The 27,475-nt window shown below is 34.3% G+C and overlaps 1 protein-coding gene across 3 annotated transcripts in view; it reads right to left on the bottom strand.

The window, feature by feature from the left end:
- Positions 1–484: 484 nt before the first annotated feature.
- The window catches only part of LOC121373938 (nuclear factor 1 X-type-like), a 53,603-nt gene continuing 26,612 nt past the window's right edge, over positions 485–27,475 (bottom strand). For 2 of the 3 annotated variants that reach the window (XM_041500765.1, XM_041500766.1), the window contains exons 5-12: positions 22,582–22,674; positions 19,543–19,884; positions 16,892–17,053; positions 15,184–15,335; positions 13,717–13,894; positions 11,327–11,472; positions 9,747–9,972; positions 485–8,566 (exon numbers count right to left, since the gene is read on the bottom strand). In XM_041500765.1, the coding sequence (XP_041356699.1) occupies positions 8,412–8,566; positions 9,747–9,972; positions 11,327–11,472; positions 13,717–13,894; positions 15,184–15,335; positions 16,892–17,053; positions 19,543–19,884; positions 22,582–22,674 (1,454 nt within the window). In that variant the 3' untranslated portion in view covers positions 485–8,411. The remainder of the gene's footprint in view (positions 8,567–9,746; positions 9,973–11,326; positions 11,473–13,716; positions 13,895–15,183; positions 15,336–16,891; positions 17,054–19,542; positions 19,885–22,581; positions 22,675–27,475) is intronic. The other variant, XM_041500767.1, reaches the window with a different exon arrangement.

Here is a 27,475-nt window from a genome sequence, read left to right as displayed (position 1 = left end):
TTTTAGAAAAAAATGTTAAATTCAACACATTTTATGAGGTTTATCAATTTAATCAGTTGAAATATGAACATAATACAATTTTGCTAAATGACATATAAAGCAAACTTTATTTATTTTTTTAAATATTATTTTTTAACAGTTCAGAATTAGAAAAACTGTGACAAAACAAATGCTGGCGATTGACAGAATACAGTCGAAAAACATAGCAAATGCTGCCCAGACTATGTCAAGGATGTACCTTCCCACAACTGGTGGTGTAGAAGATAGTTTTAACTGCTATAGTTTTAACTGCTATAACTTTTGTAACAAATCGTTTGCAACACCAACAATTGTTTTAATTTTTAAAGCATAATGGTACATACCAATTTAAACAGAAGAAAAAAAGTAGTAAAAGATGAAATTTAATATTATAGAAAACATTCAATACAAAAATGAAACAGGTTCGTAGGTAAAAGGTTACAAGAAAATGAAAGAAAAAAATACATTTTTATAGCCATTTTTTTATTTCAACAATGAATACCCAAAATCAGTGTTGGTTAGAATACTTGCTATATGAAAACAGGTCTACATATCACAGATGCTTGGTAAAATTTAATTACTGTAAACACATAACTTTTGTGTGAACAGTTTGACTATCAGCAATGCAGTCATAATCAAGAGCACATAATAATTGTTAATTATTCCAAAAAGGTTTTTTTCTTCAAAATATATTTGATGCTGTGTTGGTCTGTGTGTGTATGTGTGTGTGTGTGTGTGTGTGTGTGTATATATGTTTCATTTGTGTATGTATGTGCGTGTGTGTGTCTGTCTTTGTGTGTGTGTGTGTGTGTGTGTGTGTGTGTGTGTGTGTGTGTGTGTGTGTGAAATAAACACTGACAAACTACTGACTGGTGTGAAATAAGCCATGGTGTGAGGAAAGCACTAAAGAACGGGTACACGTAAGTCAGTTAAGTATTTAATCTCACAGTGAGCAGATAGTGCTCATATGGCTGCAGGTATAAATGACTGCAAATAAACAAACAAAAATAATACAACCTTCATCAGGTACAAAACAGTAATAAAAATAATGAATCTTTTTAAAGTCACAAAACATCACAGATTTGTCTGTTGTTTAACCCACCCTCCACCTTCCCATTCCTGCAATGTCTTCCACTCACTACATTCAATTAATTCATTTTTTAAATACCAAATACTTTTTTTTTTCTTTTTTTTTCAAATTTGGACAACACAAAATATTTTGATAATTTAAAAAAATAGCTAATTTTTGTTTCAAAATTATTATTTTTGACATGACATGAGTACTATTTTAACACGAGTGTTGCTCTACCATCAATCAATAAACACTGAGTAGAAACACTCACTTGATTTCACTAGATTTCAATCATGCTGCTCACCGTTACTACTTAACCTGGTTTGTTGTGGGGGTTTTAATTAACAAAGCCATCAAGATTTAGATATTTAAATCACAAGCTGTCTAAGATAGTGAATATTAATTTATATCAATTTATATCCTAAAACTGGTTATGTGTTTACAGTGCCAAGATAAACCTTAAAACATGATGCACCTAAGCTCATAAACCAAACCACAGTAAACGCAAACCATAATTGCCGTAAAATTTAAATTTTTCATTGTCCCCTTTTATCAAATTCCATATTAACTCCTTAATCTTAGCAACCCTTTAAACTACTTGTACATGTATTTAAAACAGAACAAATTTGTTGCCACAATCAAACATTACATTTGTGTTCAAGGTAAAGTCCAAAGGATGTTTTAACATGCTTATATCATATTTGGTTTTTTAAAATCAGTTTTGTTGAAAGAAAAAATCACTATTTTTTATTTTTATAACAGGATTTGCATGACAATTATTAAAAAATTTAGGGGAAACAGACAGACATAGGCATCACATTAATTACTGCTCTTATTAGTAAATTAATAAGATGTGATGTGCGAAGATATTGCAGGAAACCCAACCCATTTCACGTGGATGAATAAATTAAAGTTCTATGTATACAATACAAACATATTTACACTCTGTACAAAGCTTGTACACCTGATCTCTGCAACTCACTCATAATGTACACTTCAGAGGTAATAATAACAAAAACAATGTACACAAGAATGAAGGCCTCAATTTGTGGCAAAGGGAAGACAAACAATATCACACAGTTGTAATTTACAGGTAACCAATAAGTACTCGGTCAAGACTGTTTGCAATTTACAGGTAGTTGGGAACCAGGGGTACGTTCAGTCAGCCGCTTGTTGCAAACGTCCGCTAGACTGGTTTATGCGCTTCACGTTAAACCAAATGGCTACGTCAGTAACCAATGAAATAGTTTGCGAACATTAACGAAACTTAGCCCAGAGCTTTCATTGTTGCTAGGTTGTTTGCTCATAGAGCAAAAAAAATAATACTAACATTTAACGTATAGTTCAATTTCAGATGTAATAACAAAACAAAAAAATATCAGTAAACCAAAATATGGTTGTTTAAACAGATCTTATAGAAAACAGAGAGACGAAGACAGAAAAATTAAATAATGTTTAACAAGTTAAAATAATGTTAGGAAACCTTAAAATACACATTATGTTCTTTATTAAAATTTACTAGTAGCTCAAATTGAATTAAAGTTCTACAGTCAATTTCACAAAGCATTGCAAGTTGAATGCTTACAGTTAGGGTTACCCCTGTTATATATTTACATATGTTTTGCATCTATTTCACACAGAAAATGTTATTGTTATGAAGAAAGAAACATATCATGTTTATTTTGAACAATATTACTTGTACTGTTGGTAATAAAAATAACTGGGGGGTTTTCAGTGAAAGAATTACATTTACTGGCATGTGCAAAACAAATGCTTACAAGGTTTTTTGAAACTGGTACCCCGATTTACTCTGTGTTTTTAAATATTATATAACCTGAATTTGATATAGTCGGGAAAACATGATTATACTTGTTTTTGTCGATCAGTATACAATTCACTGAAGTAATTAGATCAATAAAATACACACCCACACCAATTACTTTAATATGATGCAAACCACAAATTATTTCATGTTTTAAAAATTATTTTAAATAAAATTTCAGTCTTTTTTAGAGGGAGAGGGATATATTTGGTTCTGATGCCTTCTTCATACACTTGGATTTGTTACATTTGGAGATACCAATTGGGACTACTTGGGTCAAATTACTAGAAATAGAATTGTTAATCAGACTGAAGAAGAGACAACTGAGAGAGGTTATCACTTAAAACTAGTGTATTTATATTTTAAAAAGTCAAAATATTTAATACTAAAAATAGGAATTTGTACCTATCAAGAAAGAAATGCTTAAGTGTTCATGTGCACACCAGCATTGATACACATTTCAATGATAAAACATAAATCTGAAGCACTATTTTTTGCACAACTATGAAAGTGAATCATCTACGTAAATACAATTGAATAAAAGTGTGTAGATTAAAAAAAAAATCATCAAGTGGTAATATTGAATAAAAACAAATAAACAGCACTTTGTAGGGGAAATATTCTCCTACAATTATGATTTTTTTAAAAACCCATTTGTTCTTGTACATATTTGTAAATACACACACTTCTTGTTTTACTAGGCTAGAAAACAAAGTTAAAAAAAAAAAATCAACAATGAAAAATTAAGCCTTCTGGCTCTTAAGAAATGCATGTCAGAGACTGACCGTTTTGATCTGACAAAATAATCACAAGCCAAGAGATGCCCCAGAATTAATCACAATTGAAGGGGAAGAAAGCACTTTTTTTTTTAATATGCCCAATACCCATAAAATATAATTTAATTTAAACAATGTGGAAAAACATGTGGTACATCCACTACACATAAAATAATTATGGTACCCCCACCTTGCCTACCAAGACTTAAAAAAAACATTGTGATTTCTTTTTTTTTTTACATAGAAATAACCTAACAGGTAAACATATACTTGCCTGCATAACTTGGTGGTATAACACAAATTGTGAAAGCACAGGGTGACAGGCCACTAGATATACCTCCATATTCAGGGATTCAAATTATTGCTATAGTGTAGTTCACTTTGTCGTTTAAGCTGCCAATGGCATTTGACTCCTAGATCACAAATACATACTTTTAACATACTGTATTGCCGAGACAAAAGGGTATTAGACATAACTCGTATAAAAAAGAAGAAAGAAAAAAGCTCCATTCTTTGAAATAAAAATTAGTTGAAATAGTCCCAAAACTGACCAGGCCTGGTGCTTATAAAACTTTTAAAGAGTCTGGACTCAAGATTCTAATAGTCTGAGACAGTAATGTCATGACAACGCCATACAAATTGTATGTGTGACGTCATTAGAGATTGAGTCTGGACTCAACGTTTTATAAGCACGGTCCCAGGTTTTGAGAACAAGCTTAGCGATAACAACAACATGTCGAGTAGGGTGGGAAAGATTCTATTCAATCAAAAAACATGGGAGCCAAAATGTGGAAAGGCACTTATACAAACACTCTTATCTTTCCTACATTCCTTAATGCTCCTGTTTTTCATGACTATCTTCCTCTGGAAATAAGAAGAAAGAAAAAAAACTGATAAAAAGGTATATTTGACTTAAAAATACATCTCAATTTTTTTTTTTTTATTAAAACAATTAAAAAAAAAAATGACTGCATCCATAAATACAATGAATAAAAAATCACCAAGTTCCTCAAAATTAAAAAATAAGAATATTTACGCAATTACAGTTTTCTGAAGTCGATCGTACTCCCAACAAAGTATGAAATATTTAGGATTTCACAAAATACAAAAAACAAAAGAAAGGTAACAATTCCCTCTGAAAGACTGCATTTCTCCGACACTACTGAACCTCAACTTCAACTCATTCGTTCTTTCAAGATCTACTTTTCCCTACAGAGATGTGCACTTGCTCTCTCTCTCTCTCTGTGGACTATAAACATATGTACAATGCATTTAACATAGTTCAAACACAGAAACCTATCTGCACATCACACACTCAAACCCTAGCTGCTACGAAAATATGAGATTCACCCAACAGTCTTCTAAAAGGTATTCGATTCCCTACCTTAATCCTCCAAACAACAGAACAACATACTTACACTAAATATAAAGACGTAAAATGTTTCCTAAAAACGATGCTTTAGGTTTTATTAAAAAAATAAAATAATTAAAGAGCCACCATTTTAAAAAAAAAAGAAGGTATTGCTAAAAACAAACTGATATATTCATATTTAACATGTTAAATATATCATTAGCAACAGTGGCATAAAATACTTTGTCTTTGGGTCAGCTTCCTTAAAATATATTCCCAATCACATTCAAATGGACTTCTGTTTTGCTCTGCATATCTTGGATTTTAGCAGTATGTTTTCAGCCATTACTATTTTTATACAGTAATATTTCTATAATTAACATATTAAATGACTGGCGAGTTATTATCTTTGTCCTGTACAAGTTAAGCTGATATAAACTATTCTCAAAATATGTTTCCAATACATCTTAACTTCAAACAAAATTTACCATCACAAAATGAAGGTTATTAAGGTTCAGTGTTTTTTGTTTGAATGAAGGTTTGGGGTGTGGGATATACATTGGTATTGTAGATATATATAACAGATAAACTGTTCCATGCAGGGGTGAAGTTAGACATTAAGTTAAGTATTTAAGTTAAATATGTTAAATACACGAGGTAGATATATATACATGTACAAATAGCTGGGACAGGCCAGTTACCAACGTATGTCAAACTGTATCGAATGTGATTCTTTAATAACCACCACAAAAATATAATCATTAAATTCTATGTTCTACAAAATTATAGATGATAAAAGCATTTGAAGTTTTAATAAGGTGTTCAATAATTTACCTAATTTATCTTGCAAAGGTTTTTTAATGTGTACACATCTTTAAATACTAATATCAAATCTGGCACTTTTATGTGGACTGATGTGGAGTTAGCATGTAGCAATGCTACTAATCAGGAGAGAGAGAGAGAGAGAGAGAGAGAGAGAGAGAGAGAGAGAGAGAGAGAGAGAGAGAGAGAGAGAGAGAGAGAGAGAGAGAGAGAGAGAGAGAGAGAGAGTGGGAGTTTCAAATGGATTTGCACAGGGTGAACATCAAAGGTTATCACTGCAGATTATGCCATTTAAGACAATAATTTATTTCTGCCATCTCAGAATACCTAATGTCAGATCCATTACAGAAATGTTACAAAATATGCACAAAAAATATACATATCATAATTATAATTTTAAGTGAATAAAAGATTAGATCTGAATCTTTAATTATTTTTTTTCTTCTTAAAATTCTGGTAACATTGATCATGGATGTCATAATTTTTTTATTTAAAATCCATTTAACTGTCTTATTTACCAAGTAAAAGAATGCTGAAAATAATCAAAATTCATGATGTCTTAACAACAGAACATTTCAGTTTGTCTTCTCTAGTAGCCTAATCTACAGTAGTTGCAACTTCGAAAAAACAGTTCCTGGTTTTTTAAAAACATTTCCACAAAACTTTGCATAGTCTGATGTAACATACATTGCACATATGATCAAACAGGGAAAATACTGTTATGACAACAGTGAACATGCAAACACTACAGGACATCTGACCTAAGTTTCCACAGGTCTGAACCTAATTACCTACAACAGAAAAAAACCCTTTATGACATGCCTTAAAACAGCATTGAGAACACAGACAGCAACGTGTCAGATGAAAGGATATTTCTCAAGTCATATAAATTACATATTTCTTGTCAAGACAACATTTTGAAAAGGAAAAAAGGTAACAGATGTGTAATTATCTTCAAAACATTGTTTCGGTTAATTGACCAGGCTTTCAATACCGTTTTGGTTCAATCACAAGCAGTGAAAGGGGCAAAAATACATATATATATATATATATATATATATATATCATTCGGTGATCATTTTATCATACAAGCTGCACACAGAATATTTTCCATTACATTACTGAAAAAAAGAAGACAAAGATGATGAAGAGTAAAGACAAACATAAGATATTTACTGTAAACTAAAAATTGGGACTTCATTCTGTTTTACTGTTTACCGTAAGATATGCACCAACACATTAATATAACATGTGTGTGTTGTACCACATTAGTAATTGTGGCTGTTCAAGAAGTGTAGTAGCCGTACCACTAACCATATTCATCATGGTGTTATTTTATGTACAATAGGTCATTTAAATTTTAAACAATTTAAAATATATTGATTTTTGTAAACAGTGATAGGAATTTGACAAATAGACAACAGAGTATCCTGTCTAACATTTTTATATTTCTTTTTTAGATGAAGATTTTATCCTTTGCTAATGCAATTTCACATAATTTAATTGCTTATAATTAATACTCAGTATTTTCTCAAAAACCCATTTTAATAAAGTATTAATAAAATTTCTGTATCAATTTATTGAAATGTGTGTTATGGGAGGGATGGGGGTGATCATTAGTTGCAATTTGTCAAATAGAAAGTAATTTGTTCAGCATTTCAGTGATGTAAGGGACGTTACTCCACAGACAACAAAACAAGGGAAATCAGTTATTCCCCTTGAATTATAAAATTTTTGTTAAGATTGTACAATATACATAAAAACTGTAGGTGAAAAACTGAAGATAATTTACATCATTTTTAATAAACAATCTTACTCTCTTTTTTTGTTTTATTGTAATGAAAACAAGGTATATTTGTAAACAAGATAGGTATTATATCAACACAACCACTACATAACACAAGTACTCTTGCACACAATTTGATTTTTTTTGTTTTGGTTAATAAATAAATAAATAACAAAATGGTTATATTTGATCAACTGAATCTGGAAGCACGGCTTTAACACAACATGCAGTAATACACTGATGCAGTCGTATGTGCTCCTGCACTTAAATAATCGTCCTGTATCACATACAATCAACTTCCAAATCTCAGTGTGTCTGTGAAGCCTCCACCAGTATCCAAAAACAACTGGTAAATCTGTCTGAACACGATCCACATGTTCTTCCACTAAAGCATGTTTTTTTAGATATATATATATCTATATATTTATATATTTATACATTTACTTTATTTTAAAAAAACACACTATGCTGTTGTTAGCATCCCTGTGTTCTTTTCGTTCTTTCTTTTTCTGGGAAGAAAATTTGTGTTCTTTCCCCCATTCATTTTGTCAACACTGGTATAAATAACATGTCTATAACTGGATAAAAATAACATCAAGTAACTAAGTTATAAAGACGACGGTACAACACCACTGTCACTGTTATTATCAACACACCACTGTACAGTAGAACAAAACAATGCTATCACAGCCGGGCATGCACAGAGAGTGCCGTTGCATTCAGTCAATGTCCACCACTCGAAAGATAAAGAGGTATTCATCGGGTCAAGTCTGGGGTTGAGGCTTGGGGGGAGAGGATGAGGTTGGGGTGTGTGCAGGTCCTGGGGCGGGGGTGTGGGGGCCTGCATGACTCGACCCACCGTTGCCGCCATCGGAAGGCTCCACGCCCACGTTACTGTGCACCACTGGAAAGAATCTCTCTGGAAATAATAGAAAAAAAAAATGTTTTAATATGTAGTAGTGTTGGCAGTGATTGATTTTGGTTTAAAAAATGTAAGGGTTATAAGGACTTCCTGTTTGCAAATCTTGAGAGCCCGCCACCAACCCAGCGAGCTCTGCTGCGTGTCTTCAGTAGAACAGAAGATACACTAAATGTTTTTCAAGAAACCATGTATGTTGACTGTTTAATTTCAAAGAATCAATGAAATTTGTACAAATAATTTTTACAACCATGTGGGCTTGCATACTAGCCAAGCTAGAGAGTCCAATATGATTGTTGAGAGCATTGGGCTCCCAGACTCTCCTCAAAATCGCACATTGGCTGGTATATAGAGATTATTATACAAGCTTATGTGTTGTACTGATTTTACAAAACGAGTGTCAGGATTTTTGTATACATGAATCCTGACACAAGTCATGGTTCGAATCTCCTCAGTGGAGGTTGAGGTTTTTTTATCTATTACATATGGACCCACTGTATACATTGTATAATTGCATAATTAGTAGCAGATAGCAATTTTCAGAGCACATTAATTTATTAATCATCAGCTAGTGGATGTCAATCATTGGAAACCTGCTACATTTTTTGCATTAGCAGCAAGGGATCTTTTATATCCACTTTCACACAGACAGGACAGCATACACCACAGCCTTTGTTCTGGTTTTCATCAAAGATCAAGAACAGAAATAATTTACATCTATGATTCTTTTTTATATATTTTTAATAATAGCTTCCTTTTTTTAACAATGTTTTCATGGTTTAAAAATTCCTTTATTTCAAATATTTAAGTTGATAGTATTTTGTAAGTTTAAAAGAAATCATCAGGGGATTATACATGGTTGAAAAATAAAAACCAGGAAATGATATTCTGTGAAAAAATTATGATGATAATGTTGTAATTCATAGCATATTATGTTTTTTTAAAAGCTGAGACCTAAAAAATAAAACTACCAACCAAACAAATTAAACTGATATCAACTATAAAAATTTAAATAAACATTTTCAGCATTCTAGATCAAAATGTACTTTGCAAAAATTATTTTAGACAAAAAAAAAAAATGAAGCTGAAATTGGATAAAAAGCTATAAAAAAAAAAAACACATCCCTGTTTCCTAAATCACAATTTTTTTTTTTTTTTTTTTTTTTTTTTTTTCACAAACCTTCTCCTAACATTTCTTCCGTGTTCACTGTGGGCATGATGTTGGCTAGCATGTTGTAGTCAACATTCTCATCGAGTGGGATAAACGGAGTTGTCCACCTTGGGATGGGCGTGGTCCGGGGCGTTGTGCGTGGGGTAGCGACGGGCGACGCAATCAGACTCAGCGTCGTCGGGCTGATCATGCCGCTGATAGCGTTGACGGGACTAATGCTGGGATAGGTAAAGACCTACAAGCACAGTAATGTTATTATCATTATTATTTGTCAAATGATATAGGGCTTCTCAGGGCTAGCTCTGGGTGTGTAGAAAATTTTGCCAAATTATCCATTAGACTTCAAAAATTACAGAAACCTGATCATTTTCTCACAAATTATCAATTATTACATGAAATTATTTCGCCAAGTTAAAATAAAATTTGCCAATTATTTGTTAAATTTGCAATTGGCGAATTTCGCGAGTGCCAGAGCTAGCCCTCCTTCTAGATTATGGTAGCGCCTCACTCCCATGGCTAGTGATATTCAATGTTGGGCTAGTAAATAACTACTATTGCCATGCCAGACAGGGCTTCTAGATTATGGTAGCGCCTCACTCCCATGGCTAGTGATATTCAATGTTGGGCTAGTAAATAAATACTACTGCCATGCCCAACGGCTAGTGAAAACAATGTCAAATGTTGCAGTTAAGTCTATTTTGTAAATATGAATATCCTGACCCCCACCCCAACCCTCCAATGTTAGTGTTTTTAAGATCCATCTCCCTGTTTGGTGGACATACCTGATTATTACTATTATTTAGTAAAACTGTATAAACTTTAAGTAAAGTAGGGCTGGTGAATTTTTAATTGTGGCTAGTAAATTTTTTAAATCACTGATCCCATGACTACTGGATTTTAAAAAAATAATTCTAGAAGCCCTGAATGAAAAAATAAAATGATGGAAGAGGATAATAAATGATTAAAATAAAAGAATTTGATTTCAGCAACAGTTATCTTCCTGACACTATGAATGAAGGTTTTGGCTGTAGTCACTGTTTCCATTTAGTGTTGGTTTGATACTTTAATTTTTTCCATCAGAATATATTTAACACAATTCAAACTGTTAAAAAATTAATAGCATGGGAAGGACCGAGGTACCATTATTATTATTATTATTATTATTTTATGCCTGGTGGTTGTGCTGCAATTTTTATCTCCTTTTTTATGTTTTATATAACAAAACCACTAGAGCACCTTGATTTATTAATCATTGGCTACTGAATGTCAAGCATTTGGTAATTCTAACATATAGCAGCAAGGGATCTTTTATATACACCATCATACAGACAGGACAGTGCATACCAAGACCAGTGATAAACAAGTCGTGGTACATTGGCTGGAATGATTGTAGATGTATTTCCCATGCATACATGTACTAAGTTTAAATAAAATTACATTTTGTTGGTGCTGGATATACAACAAATGTAACCCCCCCCCCCAGTACTAATTGTACTACCCCCCCCCCCCCCACCCCATGTATTAAATCCTGTAACAGCCCTATAGAGCAGTAGAGCTGTCTACATGTAGATGTTCATGTTGGTGCCCACCTGGTGACCCTGAGGGTGAATGTGATGAAAGGTGTGCTCAGGGCGAGACAGCATGGTGAACGGACTAGACATTATTGTTCTGCTCATGGCCAGCGTGTCCACTGCAGACGAACCGGCCAGACTGCTCGTTGTCGAGATAGTGGATGCTGGAAAACACACAACTACAAGTATAGTAACATCCTGTTAAACAAAACAACACTAGTTTAGTGGTAGTGTTCTGAAAATAGGATACTTGTTAATTCACACACTCTTCTCCCTCCATCCAGGTCATCTCCGTTCCACGTCCACTCTCTTTCTCCTACTTACTTCATATCTCTCTCTCTCTCTCTCTCTCTCTCTCTCTCTCTCTCTCTCTCTCTCTCTCTCTCTCTCTCTCTCTCTCTCTCTCTCTCTCTCTCTCTCTCTCTCTCCACCAACCTTTCTTTCTGTCTCACATACCTCTCTCTCTCTCTCTCTCTCTCTCTCTCTCTCTTTCTCTCTCTCTCTCTCTCTCCACCAACCTTTCTTTCTGTCTCACATACCTCTCTCTCTCTCTCTCTCTCTCTCTCTCTCTCTCTCTCTCTCTCTCTCTCTCTCTCTCTCTCTCTCCCTCTCTCCATCTTACCATTCCTACTCTCTCTACACCAACCTTTCTTTCTCTCTCACCAACCTCTCTATACACACCCCCGCGCTCTCTCTCACACTCGCTCTCTCTTTCTCTCTACCCCCTCTATCTCTCTAACCCTCTCTCTATCTCCCCCTCTCTCTATCTCCCTCCCTCTTTCCCCATCTAACAGCGAAACTCAAACAACAGATAAGCCCAGGAACCCAAACACAGATCCACATACAGTGAAACTCCTCTAAACCAGACACACTCGGGACCAAGTAAAAAGTCTGGTTTAAGAGGTATCCAGTTTACAGAGGTTGTCTTAAGCACATACATTTAAAAAGGAACCATGAAAAACATCCTGTTTTGAGGGAATTCCGGTTTACAGAGGGTCCAGTTTTGAGAGGTTACACTGCATGTACAAACAGCCACACTCATAAAAATACAAATACAGACACACACATACATGCATACATATATACATACATATACAGTCACTGACCCAGACACACACATATACCTGATGAAAGACACAATGACAGCTGTTTATTTTTAACACACACATCTGTTTGGAATATATTATACAACCACTGATGAGAAACAAATAGAATTACAAATGTTCATTTCAAACAGATGTATATTTCCTAAGAACACAGTATAGAATCAGTGATGAGAAACAAATGTAATTACAAATGTTTATTTCAAACACATGTACCATGACTGAGAATAGGATACATTCAGCAATCATTTTCAAGAAACCAATGGTACAAGTAAATGATGCCTACCAAATATTCTGTTAATGCTCCAACAGAAATCAGATATTAAAGGCATATTGTCACAGACCACTGACCTATTAAATGGCCTAATAAAGTATTACCTGAAATTTTTTTAAATTGATTTGTCCCTAAACGTACATTTATTCAACCATCAACATGACCACCATACTCCACTTATTAATGATATTTTGTACAGTTAGGATGATGCAATAGTCAGATTCGGTTTTCAAAAATTAATATACTTTTCATTTATTATCCACTTTTAGTGAAATAAGGTCCTTACATCCGTGACAGTATGCCTTTAAATAAAGAGAATATGTTCTAAACTGTAACTATTTCCAGATCTGAATTATTTTAACATGCTTATATACTAAGGTTTCAAGTAAAATAATAAATCTGGTAACAATACACACATGTACAATGTATGCTTAGTAACCTTAATTTATTTATCATGAAAGCATACTAAAATACAATGCTTTAAGATTAAAGGGACATTTCTGAGTTTGCTGCATTGTAAAATGTTTCCGAAAAAAAAAATATTTCTACGATTAAACTTACATTTTAAATATATTTTAACCTAGTACAAATAGTAGAACGATCAGAAACATGTTTAACATACAGCCACTAATATTTTATGCAGAAAAATATGTTTGATATGTAATTACAATCGTTAAAAAGTCTCTATTAGTCGATAACATCTTAAACACTGCAGGAAACTCGGGAACGTCCCTTTAAATAAGATATTTACGATTACTTTATTAATTGCAAGATCATAATATATTTATAATGCTTTTTATAAAATAAAGAGCATTATTAACATCTCACTAATACTATTACAGTATGTGTCTCTGAAATGATTAACCGATGGAAATATGCTTCAAATTTTCAGCAGAAAGTTTATCCCCTTAATTGGCAGCAAAAACCATAACAATTTGCAGCCCTATCATTTTATTACTGAAATCTGTCTGAAGTTATAGCATCAGTAGTTAAAACACCACTGAACCAAATTAAAACCCAAACCCACTCACTTGAAGGTGTACTGCTACCAGAGATACTGCTAATGGGCATAATGCCATCAGAATTTTTCAAGATGGCCACTGGTCTGGCAAGATTTGGGGGAGGTGGTGGGGGCGGAGGTAGCATTCCTGGAGCAAAGAAGTGGGGCAGCTTTGTCGGACTCTTCATCGGTGGGCTCGACGGACTTGACTGAAACACAATAACAATAATAAACATCTCAACTTAGTTCAGCAATAAAACAGCCATGCAATAGAATCGCTTTTTAAAAAAAAAAAGTATGTAGTTGTATTAGTGTTGGACATGCTCGCCATGTCAGCAGTCAAATTAGCCAACTGTCTGTGTTTGTGTCTGTCTTTCTGTCTGTACCAAACAAGAACAAAACTCAATATATGTCCTCTCTATAGTCAAATTAGCCATTTGTCTGTCTGTCTGTGTTTGTCTGTCTTTCAGTATCCAACATGAATGGACCTCAATATATGTCCTCTCTATAGTCAAATTAGCCATCTGTCTGTCTTTACTTAAAACATTGTGGTTATGTCCAATTAGTGTTCAAGCACAATGTCCAGAGTATTCAAAATCTAAATCTGAGATTTGAGTTGAGAACAGTTAAGAGATGGTGTTAAAAGATTTTGGAATGCAAATTTACCAACTGTTATATACATAGCTAGCACTACTGTTAACCACCAATAACTAGATTTACACTCCACAACATCTAGCACCAGTGCTTCCTCAATACCATAATACAAATTTACCAACTGTTATATACATAGCTAGCACTACTGTTAACCACCAATAACTAGATTTACACTCCACAACATCTAGCACCAGTGCTTCCTCAATACCATAATACAAATTTACCAACTGTTATATACATAGCTAGCACTACTCTTAACCACCAATAACTAGATTTACACTCCACAACATCTAGCACCAGTGCTTCCTCAATACCATAATACAAATTTACCAACTGTTATATACATAGCTAGCACTACTGTTAACCACCAATAACTAGATTTACACTCCACAACATCTAGCACCAGTGCTTCCTCAATACCATAATACAAATTTACCAACTGTTATATACATAGCTAGCACTACTGTTAACCACCAATAACTAGATTTACACTCCACAACATCTAGCACCAGTGCTTCCTCAATACCATAATACAAATTTACCAACTGTTATATACATAGCTAGCACTACTCTTAACCACCAATAACTAGATTTACACTCCACAACATCTAGCACCAGTGCTTCCTCAATACCATAATACAAATTTCAGAGCTCATGTACATATTACCAAATTTGTCATTTTGGAATCTATAAATATTTTTAGAGCAATAAACTATATTTTACGAAATGGAAAACCCCCCAAATAACAACCACATTGGTCCCGCTTTTATAAGGGTTTTATCAAATACATACCTTATATAGTATCTAATAATTGTTTTAAAGTTTAGCATAGCTGTTAACCTACCTGATTATGTGTGTTTTGTGCTTCTTGGCAGACCAGTGTTACGAAATCAGAAAAGGTGTCGTTTCCATGGTTATCTGAGTATTTCATGGCACCTGGCCCTCCGTTACCTCCATGACCTTGACCTGTATTCATCACCATTGGCTGCTGGAGACCTACAATACAGAATCATACAGAGTAAAACTTTAATAAAAACTAACAGAATATTTTTTTACGTTTTGTAAAATAAATTTTAAAAATAAACAAGCCAGCTTTATTATGTAATTTCAATATTGCTAATTAAGAATATTTACTTGAACATATGTGTATTCATTTGTATACATACAGACTGCTAAATCCCTCGAATGTGACTATTTCATTGATACAAGCATTTAGTAATTCATCTATTTAATTTGAATATTAAAAAATTATGAAAAATAAATTGTGTAACAAGTTATTATGCACATGGATTTTAACTCTTGAAAAACACTGGTTTATAAGTGACTTTCAAACTGATCACAATACTTTTGTGCTTTTTTGTGTGTGTTTTGTGGTTTTTCCCAAGACTGAAATTTTACTACACAATAATAATAAATTCCAATTTTCATATAACTATATAACTATATATATATATATATATATATATATATATATATATATATATATATATTACAAATATGTCTGCTTGGTCTGTTGAACTTCAAAAATATTAATAAAGCCAAATTCTATAATTTTATTTCGTAGGTGGTGGTTACAACAAAATTATCTGTCATCATAGTTCTTAATGATATTAATAAATTTGTTTTCTCAATAATTTTCATGTCTCATGAGCAAGACATGAGTTAATTACCCTGACTAATTACTTGATTTTGCCAGATCTGTGCTATTAAAATAAAACAATGAAGGTACATGTAACTCTACCAGAGTTTGCCAAACCACCAAATACAAGTTAAAATTGAATATGGTAAATATACATGCATTTGTTAATACAATGATTATCTTGGAATTGACAGTTTAATGAGCCTTTATTTTGTTACATTTTGTTGGGGGAAAAAAGAAAAAGAATTTGAAAGAACATTTGCCAAACCACTACAAATATTCTTTTAGCAGCCAAAACCCAGCTATAGATTCAAACAGCACTAACACCTTTCACCCACTGCAATTTCTAAACATAGCTACTGAATTACTGGCTCAAAGCATAATACATTCTCAATATTAAAATGTGTTATTTTTCAATAATTATAATTTAATATACCGCTTTGCATGCATGTTGAAACTGTACATGGACATTCATAAATTTATGACAAACATCCATCACTGAACTTTGTGAGCAAACATTAACACATACAGTGTACCAAAGGGTGTGTTTAAATAACTCAAACAATACAATTGTGAGTAAAAATGTAAATATTATGTAAATAGAAATGTTATTGAAAACAAACTCATGCCAAAGTGTGAAGAAAAATTTAGAAATTGACTTGTTAAGAAAATTACAAATATATGTTAAAGTGACAATGAAATGAGTGACAATGGGATACTAATGAAAACAGCTACGTTAATGTTAACAACCTTTAAGAAATGCACTAGATTTCTTTTTTCAAATACATTATATGTGCTTGTACACTGAATTTTTTCCCCACTACTTTTGATATTTTGCCTTTCTTTTTTTCCATTCTCTTTTGAAACAATAATTTCAACAACGTTAATTAAAACAATGAAAAAGAAAACACACCATATGCTATAAAGCGACTGCCACTGGAACCTGGGGGTGATGGCGATTGTGGCGGTTCATGCAGGTGGGGTGTCCCCGGCGGCATTCCGGGCGTGTGGGTGCTCATCGGCCGGGGTGGTGTCGCGATGTGGGTCCGCACAGAATGAGGCACATGTTGTGTTCCTATAGCATTAGATGATGAAAAGGTAACCAAGGGCAGAGCCATCAGGCTTCTGGGGGAAGAGGGGAGTGTAAGTAGCATGGATGACATGTGGTGAATGCAGGACAGGGCTGTCTGTCTGTAGTATACACAAATAACAAACATAGCTGTAGCCTCAATAAATATAGCTATAGCACTTTCTTTATGGTCTTCAGTAAACATATATTTAGCTAGCATTACACATTTCAATCAACATGGTTATAGCGCTGCCATTATAGCTTTAATAAATATAGCTATAGCACTTTCTTTATGGCCTTCAGTAAACATACATACATGTATAGCTAGCATTACATTTAGTATATCAATAAACATGGCTATAGCGCTATCAATATAGCCTCAATAAATATAGCTATATATAGCACTTCCCTGATGGCTAAAAATAAACATATATAGCTGGCACTAAACTCATGGTCTAAAAACACAGCTAGCACTTCCCACATGACTTCAACAAATATAGCTATATATAATACGGACATGTACATGTACTTAGTAAAAGTGGGCACAGTAATATATAGGCTTTTCTCTCCAGTTAGATAAAACTTTAAAGGGCACTTTTAAACTAAATAGGGCACATTTTTAGTATTCTGCTGAGAGCAAATGACCACCCTTGGTCGCTCCCCCACCCCACCCCCACCCCCAACTAGGTGCATCCCTTGTTATCATAACCTTTGTGTCCTCAACAAATATAGCTAGCACTACCGTTAACAACCAATGAGCTGCCTTACCCTCAACAACATCTAGCACTATATACTGCTTCCACAAACCCAACTCGCAAGTTTCACATGCAATAAATTAAAGTAACTACATGTACGTCCTATACTAAAATATTAATGTTCTTAAGTTGCTGAATATTATCATTTTCAGTTTGTTCTATCTTGGATATGTTACCCCGGTATGATTTTTTTTGAATGAGAGATAGCTTCCTTTGCAATTTGTCTAGGGTCAAACAACATATTTATTGGATTAATATAATGAAACTAAATGGGAGTTAAAATGAAAATTAAATTATTAGTTAGTATTTTGTTTGTTTTTTTGGTTTGTTGTTTGGTTGGTTGGTTGGTTGATTGATTGGTTAATTTGATTTTTTTCCATCTAATTAATGTGTTGCAATTATTCCACCATCTATAAGTATATATGTATGAAAAAGTAATTAATCTTAAGATTACTATTACATTACAAATACATGTATTTAAATATTTGATGTTACATGCTTGTCTTAACAAATTATGCTATCTTTGTATTTTGATAGCTGTTCAGTGTTTTGGATGATGTATAATAATTAGTGATGAAACCTGACAAAGTAACATTTTATAGCAATAATTATTAAACATTATGGATATCTACTAGTACTTTCTAGATAGTAGAATTCTTAAATGATGCAGTAATTACATTATCTATTTACCATAGTTGATATCTGATAATGCTTATGAAATGAACAAATGAAATATGTATGTACTATCTATTAAAGATTAGAATGTTTAAAAGATTTATTTTAAGAGATATATGTTGTTGTTTTTTCTGAAAAAAATTGATCAATGGCACAAACATAATCTGGATTGATATATTACATTAATAAAATATGAAATAATACACCCATTATCTTTAGTAGCCCATGAGATTTAGAAATAGCAAAAGCTTTTCACGTACATTTGTACATGTATGCATGTATATTTTCAGATTAATATTTTTTTTAAAGTCATTTATCAAGAAAAAAGCTAACATTGTGGGTCATAAAATATTTTTTGTTGGCATATTTCATATCAATATCGGTTTGCAGAATAATGACACAAAAAGCATAATATGCACAACAATTTAGAAGGGCACATTTTATACATCATACAAATATAGATGTGAAACCAAAACAGAATAATTTCAAGATGGTCATTGTTGGCCATCATGAAGTAGAAGATCAAATTAAAAATTACAAGTTCACATCCTGCCTTTAATGGGAGATGTTAATGATTTATATATTTTACAAATTGTTTCAGCTGCTTTGTTAAGAAGACATCGTAGAATAGATAAGTGTAAGAATTTGCAACAATTAAGAAAAGGTGTGCAAATGGAACGTGTTTACTTCAACTTTTTAATGGCTTCACATTAATGGTAGATGCATATTGTGTTTAGTATCATTTTCCATTTATGAACAACTAATTGTTATCCAACTATCCTACTATGATAATTATATATAATAATGTGCTAGAATATTGAAGAAAAAAACTATATTTTAGTGATAATGCATAATGCAAAATCAAGCTTTCCAAGATGAAATGATGCAGACAACAATAATCAGTACTCATTATATCAAAAAGGAAATTAGAAAATTAGATATAAAATGCACAAAAAGGTTTATTATAAAGACAAAAATTAAACAAAAAAGCTAAGGCAAAATGCACTGGATATATTCGCACCAAACACAGCAGCCACAAAAAACACCGAGCCGTTGACCGATTACCTGGATCAAGCTGGTCACTCTGCCATGACGTTGACTGCCCCAGGCTTGCAGCCGTTTTTGCATAATAGTTACTGAGCTGCTCAGCTTCTTCGCCCACGCTTTCGACATCATCCTCCGCGGACGATATTGAGCTGATCTGGTTCCGTTTCAATCTCTTGTGGGGGTGACCGCCCGGACTGAGGGCCGACTGACCGTTGGGCAGCCCCGGGTGCATGTTCATCATGCTCGTGTCCTGGGGGCTGTAGTTGTAGTAGCTCGGACTGTCCATCTGTTTCTGCTGCGCCAACATGACGTGGGTGCCATTCTGCGGCATCATCATTGAAGCGGGACTGGAAAACGTGGCTGAAATGAAAAATCAATATGTTTTTTTATAGAAGTTTTTTGTGTTTCTTTAGTTTTGCTTTAATGACACCACTAGAGCACACTGATTTATTATTCATCGGCTTTTGGATGTCAATGATTTGGTCATTTTAGACTAGATAGCACATATACATATTCTAGTCGTGGTGCACTGTCTGGAACGAGAAATAGCCCAATAGGCCCACCGAAGAGGATCAATCCTAGACCAACCGCACATCAAGTGAGCACTTTACCACTAGGCTACGTCTCGTCTTAAGTCCGAACCAAATTGTTAACAACTATGATAAATTACTCTCCTACCTTTAATTACTGTTAGATTTCCTGAAAATTTTGTCCAGACACAAATTGTGAAACAAACATTACAGAGACTGTAAACTGTAATGATGTCGCCGATATCAACTTCACAGAGATCGCATAGGGCAAAATATATTAAGTTTTCTGCCGTCTGCCATTTTGCTTGTTTATGGAATACTCTTCAAGAGGGGTGGAAGCGTAATTATTCTTGACGCCATGATGAGTGTGTTACATCTTAGCGCATGTCATGACGTTGTTAGATTACATCTATCAATCCACCCCTTTTGAAGGGGTAATTTATTGTAATTGTTAACAATTTGTTTCGAACTTTAATAACCCACATACAGGTTACCACACAATACAGACCCGATAACCTACTGGTTACCACACACTTATATTTCCATCATTACTATTAAATACGAGCCTGTACCTTCACAGACAAAACTAATAAGTTGTTATTCATTCATACCACTATTCTCACTGTACTGATATATTACGTGTATCTAAATAACACTCATCTGATCAAAATTTAGGTGGTCAGGGTTTCTGCAGAAGGTAAAACGAGTATGGCGCCATATTCAAATATTTTTGCAGATTAAATTTTTTGTTTAAAGTCAACCTTTTGACAAAAGTAATGACTCTTATCATTAGGCCTACTGTGTGATTTTCTTAACCCTAACCCTAAACTTAACCTATTTTCTTTCTGGGGAAGGCCCCCCATACCGCCTGTTGATCGAATGTGGTTGCATTCAATTCCATAGAGCCATACCCAAAAATGTCTTTCTGACAGAAACACAGGTGGTGTAGTTCTAGTTTGATAAGATTTTATGGAGAACGAAGTACCGTTCTCGACTTTCTTGATATGTGGTAACCTCCTGGTAACCTGAACAACTTTTTTCGATGCCTGGAAATGCATATTTTTAAAGATTTAAAAAAAATCAATGTACTAGTATCTAGCTTCTGAAATAAGGATGTTTTGAGTTAATATAAACAACAGGATGACCAGAAGTGCATTAAAATTGCAAAGATGATAATTTAAGAAGTAAGTAATGTGTAATTTAAAAGTTAGAGTTTGTTTTGTTTAATGACACCACTAGAGCACATTGATTTATTAATCATCGGCTACTAGATATCAAACATTTGATGATTTTGAAAGGCCAGCACATGTTTAATTAAATGCTTTTAAATGTTTAAATGCCATGGTACATGTTGCCCTGTCTGAGGTAAAGTGCATAATTGTTATTATTTTTATTATTAAACTGAAGGCAACACTTGCTGTGCCCCTCACATGTTTTTCCCAACCCCTGTACTAATTGGAACAGGAAATAACTTTCTGAGTCTACCAAAGGAGGTCAGTTCTGTAATCCATCAGACTAGGCATAAATGTAAATGTATGCTTTAAAAGTGTTGACATTCGACAAGTGTTTGAGGAAGTCACTAGCCCTCACAGAAGCTTTGACTAGTGCCCTATGTATTATAGCAATACAATTGCTCATTTCCAACATATAACATATTAATACAACATGTAAAGCTCAGGTACACATAATAACATTACTTGGCATTATCTCACAGAAACAGGTGTAAGCAGTTCCCATGTGATCTTCGTACAGCTTTAGTTCATTATTTCTGTTTTATTCACTATGGTCCAGGTATTTTGTTTTCTTTTGTTTGGTTTGGTTTGGGCTACATGGAGTGGGGGAACGGGCAGAGGGTTTTGAGGGTTTTTTCACTTTGAATATAATTCACTATTCATACTTTCCCTAGTCATGGACATACTTTCTTCAGTACAGTTATGTGGAAACAAGTATAGGATAATGGAAACTAGAAACACTGAAGAATTGAGTTCCTTTCCATGCAAAATTACACAAAAGTGACAGACAATTTGAAGTCACCAGTTTGCAGAGGCATAAAATGAGTTCTAAAATATTCAGGAATGAAAGTGAAACTGTCTATCAATATTATGCATTTCATCATGATCTTGTTGGGGTTTTTTGTGTATTGTTAAAAAAAAAAATTTGCTGTACCAATCACAAATCACAGCAATGCTGGATCGAAACAGCCTGTGAACAGGTCGCCAAAAGTGACCAATGTCTCATTTGGGCGACTTAAATATAACAAAATAATGGTGTTAGTTGGCCAAATATTATTATTTGGTCAATCTTCTTCAGAGCTATAACATATGAGCCACTATTAATATTTGTATTGCATATATTTATTCCACATTAAAATCTTGCTCGTGGTTCATGATTTGCTTACTATAATTTGCCATTATTATTTTTTGGGCCCCCATATTTTTGGACGAGTTTCGAGCCCTGGCAATGTGATCTGCCCGAGAAAGAAGGCTGCCATGTAGTATTTCAGTACTGGTGTTAAAAATATACTTACATCTAGTTACTCGCAGCAGTTCTTTAGCAGAAAACACTCCAGTGGCCATTATACTGTCATTCCCAGACACGCCTGAATGAATGTTGCCGGGAACTGAAAAACATTAAAGTGATCACAGTGTCAGTCATGAAATACACATACATACATGGAGACTTGATTTCAGGTACTGGATGGTTTTCCCCAACTACAAATGCTCAATATGAGGTACATACATCCATTTGAAATCACAGTGGTAGCTTTAATTTTCAGGTCGACCATTATTGATTTATTTGTTTTATTATGAAAATATGAAACCGTTCACACTTCTTTATTCTGAATGTGTGCAGTTGTGTTATATTAATTTAAGACACTGGTTTCAATTTGCTTTGTTGCCCTACTTTCTGGCCATAATGTCCTAAACAAATCTCTATTGGTCTATAGGCCAAATGGTCTTGACCTCTAATTGCCAAATTTGAGCCTGGTGTCCCCCGATATATAAACATAGCTCAAATGTGTTGAGTGCATAGTTAAATAAAACATTTCTTTCTAATTGTGAAATCCTTTAAACACTCAGCACGTGCAATTATATGAACACAAAGATGGTCTCACTGTGTGTACATGTGTATGTGGTACGGCTTCTTGTAATGAAGAACACACCAGCTGTTGTGCACTAATTTCCTCTCTCATATTTAATAAACTGCAGCATCAAGTATTTTATGTGTGCAGTTGTCTGTTTAACCCAAATAATGTATATAAACCCAACCCCATAAAATTAAATTAAAAAGAAAAAAGCTGTGTGCTTTTTTTTCTGCTTTTTTTAGACCGGCCTCGGTGACGTCATGGTAGGCCATCGGTCTACAGGCTGGTAGGTACTGGGTTCGGATCCCAGTCAAGGCATGGGATTTTTAATCCAGATACCAACTCCAAACCCTGAGTGAGTGCTCCGCAAGGCTCAATGGGTAGGTGTAAACCACTTGCACCGACCAGTGATCCATAACTGGTTCAACAAAGGCCATGGTTTGTGCTATCCTGCCTGTGGGAAGCGCAAATAAAAGATCCCTTGCTGCTAATCGGAAGAGTAGCCCATGTAGTGGCAACAGCGGGTTTCCTCTCAAAATCTGTGTGGTCCTTAACCATATAACCATAAATAAAATGTGTTGAGTGTGTTGTTAAATAAAACATTTCTTTCTTTCTTTTTTTTAATTATGTGCCACATACTTAAAATAACTTTATGTAAATGGGTAAAACAGAAAATTGTATTGATCAAACTACCCGAGTGCACATTACAAAAACAATTCACGTGCCATATACTTACTTAAAACAACTTTATGTAAATGGGTGAAACAGAAAATTGTACTGATCAAAATACCTGTGCACACATTACAAACGCAATTCATGTACCATAGATCTGTGTAGATGTAAAATTATATAGTTTGCACCCATTATATAGTATGCGCTGAATGAATCTTCATCTTTCATCCAACTGGGGACAAAAACAATTTTCACTTTTTGTAAATGTTGCAGAAATCTATTCTTGTTACACATAAAATATTATATAACTGAATGAAACATAATACTGTATTGATTAATACATGTATATACTCACGTGCACGTGCACTATAACAAAAGCAAGTCAAGAAGGCGTAGGCATAAAATTATACTTTCATAGTCACATTTTCTATAGTATGTGTACGACATGTGGGTGTCACAATTTTACGCTCTGGTTACATTTTCAAGTGTCTGTATAGATCCTTTTGAAATCTTATTATGTATATTTATATATTCATACAACGTACAGGCACATAGCATTCAAAATTAAAAAAAAATTTTTTTTACAAGGCAGCTAGTTCTGACTTCTACCATCAGACACAATTTCACTCCAAGACTATTTATCAAGACAACATAGATAAAGGTAGAATTAAAACTGTTGAACAGTGTTGCATGGTATTTAGTGTTTTCCCTAGCTTATTTTAGCATGGTGCAGCACCATGCCTCAATAGTCTAGCACCATCTTGCCTCAATCAGCACCTTTTTCAATAATTAATTCTAAAATTGCCTTTATAAAACACCCAAAAAGGTATTATTAATTAATAAAATATGCCTTTTATTTCTTTTGCCATTCATTTATTAAAGCAAACATATAAATTACATTAATGTTTATTTTAATTAATTTTTGTGTACTTTTAATGAATAACAAGTGCCCCAAAAATTGTAAAAATGCCCCAAAAGTGTTTAGTCTACCATGCCTTGCCAAATTTCTTGGAAAATCACTAGTATTTATTGTTAGATGAAGTTTAGTAGGGCCATAAATACTATTCTAAAACCTCCAGTACAATATCGTATATGGATGTTTTAAACGTAAACAGTACGGATGTGATTTCTCTACAGAAGAATGAATAAGTGGTCATCTTGTTTTTCAGCTCCAATTAACAGTTATTGGTATTTAATATTGACTCTCTATTAACATTCATGGCGATAAATTATTGCTGCCTTATTGCAGCAACTAGAGATTCCAGGCAGCATTCTTGCTGCTTGTTGCACATAATATCGAACCCTGATACACGTTCCACTGATTAAGTCAAAGTCTGTTTGTTTGTGTGATTGCCATCCAGCCCATAACAAATGTTAATTAATCGTATTGTTAATAATTCAAGAAAGGTCAACAAGCTGATGATTAGGCCTTGATATAGTGGGAATTTATATGTTATTTACACTGGCAGATATATTTTTTCGGGGGAGGGCACCTTCTTAATCACATCGTATCACCTTTCCCTTGCAATTCTCTTGTGGTGATAGTGGTGACTAAATGAAGTTATATGCCATTTACACTGACTGCATTGTTTTGAGGGGTGCACCCCCTTAATCCCATCTTATCGCCTTTCCCTTGCCATTCTTTTGTGGTAGAGGTGGTGGCTACATGAATTTCCACAAATCCCAGATTTTATTCAGAAAGGTAAGATAATGAGATGGAATCCCAAAATATCTATATTAGTATTATTACACCATTTTTAAGATTCTTGCAGAATGGTAAAAACAGATCCCCTAATTCAGTGCCTGCATGTGAATTAATGTCGCCACTACTAACAACACAAGAGAACTACCAGGGAAAGGCAATACGGTGGGATTATGACAAAGGGGATGAACTCCTTCCCCCAAATCTGCCAGTGTAAATGGCATATAAATGTTAATTTTAATGCCGAAGCACATTTGTGTAGCCACACTACCACTACAAGAGAACTGCAATAAGGAGGAATTAAGATGAATACCCACCCCCACCAAATCTGCCACTAAATCTATCACTAACACTACCACCTTGAGAGAAATCCAAGGGAAAGGCAATAAGGTGGAATTAAGAGGGTGCACCCTCCCCAAAAACCCCATTTGCCATTGTGAATGACATACAACTTCATGTACACAGCCATCATTAGAACCACCTGGAGAGAACTGTAAGGGAAAGGCGAGATAAGGCAGGATTATGAGGGGTGCGCCCCCCCCCCAATCTGCCACTGTAAATGGCATATATATAACTTCATTTAGCCACCACTACCACTACAAGAGAACTGTAAGGAAAAGGCAATAAGATGGGATTAAGAGGTACCCCCCCCCCCCCAAAAAAAAAAAAAAAAAAAAACATTGGCCAGTGTAAATGACATTTATATAACTTAATTTAGCCACCACTAGAATCACAAGAGAACTGCAAGGGAAAGGCAATAAGGCAGGATTAAGAGGGTATGCTTCCCCAAATCTACCAGTGTAAATGGCATATAACTTTATATACTTTAGCCACCACTACCGCCATGATAGAACTACAATGGAAAGGTGTTACGGTGGGATTAAGAGGGTACACACACACCCCTCCAAATATACCAGTGTAAATGGCATATACAATTTCATTTAGCCACCATTAGAACCACAAGAGAACTGCAAGGGAAAGGCAATAAGGTGGGATTAAGATGGGTACACTCACCCAAATCTGCCAGTGTAAATGGCATATATATATATATATAACTTTATTTAGCCACCACTAAAGAACTGCAAGGGAAAGGCGATAAGGTGGGATTAAGATGGGTACACTCACCCAAATCTGCCAGTGTAAATGGCATATATATATAACTTTATTTAGCCACCACTAAAGAACTGCAACGGAAAGGCGATAAGGTGGGATTAAGAGGATTCACCCCTATCTACCCCCCCCCCCAAAAAATGGCCAGTGTAAATGCCATTGATATAACTTCATTTATCTACCACTAGAATCACAGGAGAACTGCAATGGAAAGCCGATAAGGTGGAACTCATTGCTCCAAACACCTGTGCACTAGGTGTACCCAGCCACACTGAAAGGCAACTGTACAATGATACTTGTGATACAGGTAAACACAATACGGGTGAACACAAAGACAATATACCGCATAGCTGAACTGCTGTACCTCTCTGTCAGGGAAAGTGTGTTGAGATTACACCATGTGGTTGCTATTAGCTTCCATCTCCACTCGGCACAACAGCTGTTTGACCCATTAACTTAGCCTACTGCTGGTAACCTCGCATTCTTCCAAATACATATGCATTTACCTGCACACACATACATACACACAGCTACTGAACAAGAGAGCTCTAGATGATAAAAAAGCAAATAGTGAGAAACACTGATAGGTTTAATGTGGTTGGTCTGTACATACTTTCAGTGTGATGGAAGGGTTGGGGTACATCAATCTTGGCTGTAAGGAAAGGAAAGGAAATGGTTTATTTAACAACGCACTCAACACATTTTATTTACGGTTATATGGCGTCGGACATATGGTTAAGGGCCACACAGATATTGAGGGAGGAAACCCGCTGTCGTCACTTCATGGGCTACTCTTTTCGATTAGCAGCAAGGGATCTTTTATATGCACCATCCCATAGACAGGATAGCACA

This window comes from Gigantopelta aegis, chromosome 6 (genome assembly GCF_016097555.1).
Source record: "Gigantopelta aegis isolate Gae_Host chromosome 6, Gae_host_genome, whole genome shotgun sequence".
NCBI classification, from domain to species: domain Eukaryota; kingdom Metazoa; phylum Mollusca; class Gastropoda; order Neomphalida; family Peltospiridae; genus Gigantopelta; species Gigantopelta aegis.
The sequence above is the reverse complement of the archived record's forward strand: the minus strand, read 5'-3'. Positions and strand labels throughout refer to the sequence as shown.